The sequence below is a fragment of the Morone saxatilis genome, unplaced genomic scaffold (assembly GCF_004916995.1).
Source record: "Morone saxatilis isolate NCDOM2014 unplaced genomic scaffold, NCSU_SB_2.0 Contig24, whole genome shotgun sequence".
Taxonomy (NCBI): Eukaryota; Metazoa; Chordata; class Actinopteri; family Moronidae; genus Morone; species Morone saxatilis.
In genome coordinates this window covers 15,244,661-15,251,873 of record NW_023339807.1, presented here as the reverse complement: position 1 = coordinate 15,251,873, position 7,213 = coordinate 15,244,661, and the positions used below count along the sequence as shown (strand labels likewise).

Genomic DNA, 7,213 nt, shown 5'->3' with positions numbered 1-7,213 from the left:
ACACACACACACACACTTTCCTGCTTTTCTGCTCCATTATCTCACTCAGAAATACACCATTGCGCCCACATTCAGGTTCAAAGTTAACAGAAAACGTGGATTTCTATTTCAGTTTTTTTTCTTCCCTCTGTCGGTCTCTTGTCATTTCTCCTCTCATTGCTCCATCCATCTTTTGGTACCCTCTGCAGATTTGCTGAACCATCCCGTCTCCTGCTTCCCATCATGTCTTTTTTATTTCAGTTTTCGTCTTCCTCTCTCCGCACTCATTTTTCCTCTCATTTATTCTTTTGGCGTCTTCTCTGTCCGCCTACTTAACTTGAGACTACTCCGCCAGTCCACCATCATCCTCCCCTCCCCATTCCACGCTCTTTTTTTTTTATTTCCCCCCCTCGCAAGTTCCCCTTCACTGACTCCCAGCACTCCTTCCTCTCTCCTCCGCTCTGTCACCCCTCTATAAAGACTCCCACTGATGGACCTGAACCTTCTGCCCAAGCCACATTCTGCCCCTCATTCTTTTCTCCTGCACTCCATGCGAAGAGGAGACCAATTAAAGTCCGTCTCCTCTTTCTTCCACTCTGTTGTTCTCCTGACTGTGTGTCTGCCCTCAGACTCTCTGGGGTCGCTAATTAAAACACTTTACTTTCTTTAGTCTTTATTCCACTTTTTTCACCTGTTCATCCCGTTTCCTCTACTTTTTGGCTTTCTTATTCATTTTCTTGTTCCACCTCTCTGCTCTAACATGTCTCAACAGCTCTCTTTTCATCAGTCTCCTTCTGTCTTCATCTGAGCCCCGTCTCATGTCACTCCATCACTCACATTGCTTCCTTCCATTTGTCACACATTTCTGTCCTCATTTAGCGTCTCCTGCTTTGTCTTTTCATGCCCTTGTGATTCATACAAAGTCATGATTTCTTCATGTTAAATTTACCTCTCTCACTCTGTCCTACATCTACTCCCCTCAATCTTATCCATATTAGTTTGTACATGGGTAACTCTTTGTTCTGTAGCAGACAGAAAGTCATGATCCGCAGTCTAAAGGAGCATGCATTATGCAGCTCTTCTGTTCTAATGATGCTGTCTTGTCCAGAGTTGTTGTTATGCTTAAAGCCAGTCAACCTTGACTGAAGTCGTGGTTGTGCATGCACATACACATTAGTTTGCACACGCCTGTGTATATCTGTAGTGTGTAGTGAGAGAGCGGAAAGCAGAGGGTGCCAAGTTTATTTTACACCAAGTTCCCCTCAATGGTCTTAATTAGCATATGAGGAATTGTTGTATTGCATCTGCCGCTTAACACTGCTCCCTTGCTGGTATGGAAGTACAATGGAGTTGTATCATTGTGATATATCAAATCCTAAAACATTATTTTAAGACCTGCAGAACTTTGTTTTATCACCCTCTGTAATCGTTATGTGTAATATTGATGAACTATCCATCTGCTGTAACTATCTACATTCCTCCAGGCACAAAGGAATTATGGAATATCTGTCATCCGTCTTCTTTCTCTCTGTCTGTGCTTAATCACCACCTCTCTTTCCCCTTCAGTCATGTATTACTCTTGTGTAATCATTACGTGAAATATTAATGTCATTGTCATTCTTCCTTCCAGGTTAACAGCAGGAGATCTGTCCATCCAGGTGAACCTGAATGACTACCTGGACATTTACTGCCCACACTACCCCAACAAGGGAACACTGGACCCCGGGCAGCCAGAGTCACTGGCCCTCTACCTGGTGGGAGAGGCTACTTTCCAGGGCTGCGTGGAGACTAGAGGGGCCATCAAGAGGTGGGAGTGTAACACCCCCTACGCTCCCTTCGGACCAGTGCGCTTCTCTGAAAAGATCCAAAGGTTCACCCCCTTCTCGCTGGGGTTTGAGTTTCTGCCAGGGCGCCACTACTACTACAGCTGTGAGTAGAAGGATGTTTGTTTCTCTGTTTGTGTGAGGGGCATCATTTAGACTGGGTATTCAGAGATTCAAGTATGGCTGGGAATTATTTGAAATTGTTGTGAAATTGATACCGGTACCAAAATAAAACTTGACTTTTGGTGCCAATTCACAATATCACAAAATATTCTAAACTTCTAAATTAATCAGTTTTTTAAATGTTTAAACAAGCAGCTAAACAAACGCTCATAGTTTCAGGAAATATGTTACTACTGAACTACTTTTTGTACAGTCTTTGATACTTGCATTGGAGGTTTTGTTGGTTAGGGCTGCAAATAATTTTGACTATGGATTAATCTATAGACTATTTTCTGAAAGAATCAATTAATTTGTCTATGAAATACCAAAACAAAGGCAAACATGTCCATCACAGTTTCCTAAAGCCAAAGATGGCACTTTCAAATTGTGTGTTTTGTCCAACCAGTGGTCAAATAAAGACATATTTTCGGTTTACCATCAGATAAGGCAAAGAAAAGCAGCATTTTCTTACATTTAAGAAGCTGGAATGAGGTGATGTTTGACATTTTTGCTAGAAAAATGACTTCAAGCCCTAAAAAATCTGTAACATTAAATTCTAATGGCTGAAAATGGCTAAAAATGGGTAACATCCTAACTCGAGGAGTTAAACAGTAAAGACTAAGATATGTTTCATTGGGACTTCTTATTAATAATCATTATTAATCGATTATCAAAGTAGCAGAATCAATTGTCTGCTGACTGTAGAGACACTCTGGTACTGGTGGACAGTGTGTGTCAGTACATGGCTAAGAAGTATGTGTATTTAATATGTAAAGTGCATTGTCCCCGATTTCTTTGTGAGAAACTTCTATTTTAGGGAACCCACAAATATTCGCTTCAGGCTCCATACACTAGAAGCCAAGTAAAACAGCCCAAAATGAGAAAAGATGTAAATATTTGATGTTTCAGTTCATCAGACTGTGCAGACACACCTGTGCTGGAGGAAGAGTGCTGGCCCCCTTTTTAAGGGATGAAAAGGTTGAGAACAGCTTTAGCCAATGTGTTTTTTATGAGGCTTTGAGTGTTGGCAAACTGAAGCTTATAGCCTTAATGTTTTCCATAAATTCATGCAGACTGACATTAATTTGATGTTTTCTTAAACCTGTAGGCTGTTACACAATTTTAGTGATGGTTTCTTCTTTCCCCATTACACTCCCCTGTGCTGCTCTCCCCTCACTCATTTATTTCAGACCACTGGAGGGAGAAAAGGGAGGGAGAGAGACAGAAGATGGCTTAGGCTGTAAAATCAGTTGACTATTTTTTTTTTTCTCACTTTTTACAACTTCTGGTGTCAGTCCAACCAAGAGGGGGAGGACATGAAACAAGGCAGAGAATGAAAGAGTCAAGTGAATGCATGGTATGGAAGGGTGACAACAAAGAGACAGAGGGACCGCAAAGTGTAGGAGGAAGAAATGGAGATCAATACGAGACGACAGTGAGGGAGAGGGAAAACAGGCAGGCAGAGAAGCAGACGGAGGTAGAGAAGCGTGGAAGAGTGACAGAGGGAGAGAAAGAGCAAAAGATGGACATAGTCTGACAGTACAGGGAGAAAGAGGGGAGGAGAGGGGGGGAGAAAGGGACGAGAGAGGCCGGATGAGAGGAATCCACACTTGAGAAAGAAAAGGGAGAGCAACAAAAGCAACGGAGAAAAGGGATGGATGAGACGAAGGGAAAGAAAGAATCTTTACATAAATTACTGTTGCGGTCTGAGGGACAATGGAGCATTGTGAGGGCATGAGAGAGTGGTTCCACACACACGCTAACACACACATGTATGTATGTACACGCACACACACTGGGCTATTGTGGTTGTTCAGGCCAGTTCAGAGAAAAGCAACAATGGGTGCCCCCCCCCCCCGCTTGGACCACATCGGGCTCAGAGCGATTGTGTGTGTTTTGTCCACATCAAAGATAAGGCGTAAAGTTGGTCCAAATGTCTGGCTCTGGGGTTTGTGTGCTGAATGGGCCCGCAGCACTGGAGACACTATAATGGCATTAACCCGGGAGAACAGTACAATAGTATTAGAAACACTAATGGCATTAGTTGGCTCAGTCTGAGCTGTGCTCAGCTCTTCTCTGTGGCTCCCACAGACTATGATACTGACAACCCACTGTCTCTGGATGTGTGGCTCTGCTGATCGACACCCACTGGTTCTCCAGACACAAGAAAACACCTTGACATTGTCACTGCATCCTCAGCATCTTCACCCACTCTGACAACATGTGTTGCACTTTTAAGAAGAACATGCTCCAAATAAATTAAACACAAGCAAATTAAGAACATATTTACCAGTTTGACAACACACATGCAGCATATAGAAACATACTGCAATTAACAAGACAAAGGTTTATCTGGGACACAAAAAACTGAACTGGTCAAATACAAATGCCAGGAGTATATAAGACTTGTGCAATCATGTTAAAACTGAAATAAATATTGAGCTTGGAAATGCAGGTTGATAAAACAAAAAAATCTTCCCCTCAAGAATTGTTTTAAGACTTAAATTTAAAATACTCTGCCTAATTATTATTTCTAATATGGTCTTTCAACAAAAACAAAAGTTCTACCACTTCTCTCACATTAAACCCAGTGTCTATGAATATGCATATTGTTCATTTAAAGGTTTTAACTACTGGGGCCAAGATGTCTACCTACCTTACTCAACGTTTCCACATCACACTTGAGTGACTTCCATACTGGATCACAATTAGCCTCAGAAGTAGTTTTGATGTGTACACGTCCGAAAACTCAGGTTGAAGTTGAGCTCAGAGAAACTTTCCCTCTTTTAGCAGAATGTGAAAACAGACTGTTAGTGTCAAACTCAGCTTATACATCATTGTGCACAGCGAAGCTCAAACATCCAACTCATTCTTGAACCGAGGGGGAATTTAAGTTGAGGTACAAAGGTCGAAGCTCCAGGAACAAACACCATTAGCTCATCTTCAAACATCACCAACGAGTGGCTTCAGCAAACCGCACATGGAGGCATGTTTATCAGTTTTTTTAGTTCCTCGGAAAAGCCGTATTTGCTAGTATTTTCTGTATTTTGGTGAAAGTGCTTCTCAGAATGTTTGTGTTTCATTCATTTGCAGCATTTTTTTCTTAATCTGACATGTGTTGTCGCAATGTTGAAGATGTTTTCCTTGTTTTTTTTTCTCTGAGTGATTTGAGCTCAGCCACCGTTGATAGTGCCTTATAACCACTGTTATTCCGTGCTGTATCTTATCAGTTGAAATTATAGATACAAAGTGAGACAGACTGTTAGCGATCACACACTCAGCTTGTGTGGTGGATCCCTGTTGAGTTAGCAGCTGTTTGTGAATAATTCAAATATAAAGCCATTTAACTGCAGTTTCCAGGCAGGTTTGTTTTGCCAAAGCAATGCTAAGCTGACAGGTAATACAGCTGATATTTGTCTGTTTTCCCCTGTGAGCCGTATTGATATCGCAGCAGTTTGCATTCTTTTATGGCTGCGCTCTCAATTGTATATTTTATTGTTTTTTATTAAGTCGAGCAGATAAGTGTGAAATATGTTAGTCAGCATGACACAGGGAGATGGTGTAATTCTTTCTGCTGATATCATGCATTGTATGAGGTATTGATACGGTAGAAACGGGAAAAACAACCTTGCGGTTTAGCTTTTCTTGTCACAAGAATTCTTCAAAAGTACCAAGAGAGTCCTCAAAAAGTAGATTTGATGGAAAGATTTCAGTCAGCGTAGCGCCCCTTTATGAACTGTTTGTCGGGTTTAATAGATACGCAGCATGTTTAACTCTTTCTGTCTTCTCTGTTCTTCCCAGCCCTACCATCAGATGAAGGGCCTCCTCTGCCATGTATGAAGTTGCGTGTCACAGTGTGCTGCGAGCCCAGTGAGTACACTCCTCTTTTCATCTGTTCTTCCTTTCATGCTTCTCCTTTGTACACCAAGAGACTCCTCTCTCTCTGCCTCTCTCATCGGGCTGTATAGCATGATGTTTAGACTTGCTACTCATCCCTACTAGTACTACTACCTCTCTCTTTTTGAATAACTCTCCACTTTTATCAATGGGACTAAATGTGTCTTTACCCCTCGTGATCCTGCATTATCTTTAACCTTGTAAGATGAGACTTACTCCTTTTTTTTTAATTTATTTATTTTTAACTACATGAACCTCCACTCTCCTCTCCACTCCACGTTGGCTTTTAAACCTAATTGGATTGAGGGTTTTTTTAAGCATTAGTTCTCTCTAAAGTACATCTCTCCTCTTCCTCCACCCCTCCCCTTAATTCTCTCTTCCTTTTTTTTCTACCTCCTTGTCTCCCTCATTCTCCCACTCTCCATCTCTGTCCCAGTGTGAAATTCCCAGCGTTGATCTAATCCAGAGTGCGCCTGGAGTAATGTTAGTCTTCCAGTCCAGTGAGCTGCCCATTCCGGTTGGGAATGTTGCCCAGTCACTGTGGGAATCCCTGTACAGTTGTTGGCGTGTGTGTGTGTGTGTGTGTGTGTTTGTGTGTGTGTGTGAGCATTTCTACGTGTATGACCATTTTTCTGTGCCTGTGCACTTTGTGTTTTTGTGCACTCCTGCATGGGTCTATGGGCCTTTGCGTGTGCTCTCTGGCGGTTTAATTTGCGCAAGTATATGTGTGTGTGTGCCCTCATATGCGTGTCTGAGACGTCTGTCCCAGTTCCCATCCCAGTGCTATCTGCAGGGGGGCTTGTCGTGCTGTCCCAGGCTGTACTAACACAGGAAAACTGGTCGCAAAGGTTGTGTGTCTCTGTGTGTGAGACCCATTCAGTAAAATTCCTACACCGTCGTCTAACAAATGCCTCCCTACCACGCCGGCATGATTAAATTTGTGGTGTAAAGGGGGGGAAACAAAAAATTAAAAACCGGAATAAAAAAGAACCCCATCCGTCTCGAATGAATTCTTAAATGCCATCACTGTTCCGGCGTGAGACGGGTAGTAATTTGCTGCGTTATTACCAGAGTGAAGGCTGATGGCTTTTTTTATATGTTAATTATCCTGCTGTCATTAATTAGAAAGACCACAGATTGTTGTTCAGTGAGAAAATGCTAATGTAATCTTGACCTTCTGGCAGTATTCCCTGATCAGCCTATCCGAGCCGGAAATAATCAAAATATTTGAAATCACCTGGATTGTGCAGGCTGTGAGACACGCACACGCATGCACGCACGCACACACACACACACACACACACACACACACACACACACACACACACATTGTGATTTAGTTGTTTGCTGTG

General features: G+C 42.3%; 1 protein-coding gene across 2 annotated transcripts in view; it reads left to right on the top strand.

Moving 5' to 3' along the window:
* Nucleotides 1-7,213, top strand: part of si:dkey-246i14.3 (ephrin-A4) — a 33,117-nt gene that overhangs the window by 19,162 nt on the left and 6,742 nt on the right. For both annotated transcript variants that reach the window (XM_035671610.1, XM_035671608.1), the window contains exons 2-3: nucleotides 1,610-1,908; nucleotides 5,766-5,834. In XM_035671610.1, coding sequence (XP_035527503.1) covers nucleotides 1,610-1,908; nucleotides 5,766-5,834 — 368 coding nt within the window. The remainder of the gene's footprint in view (nucleotides 1-1,609; nucleotides 1,909-5,765; nucleotides 5,835-7,213) is intronic.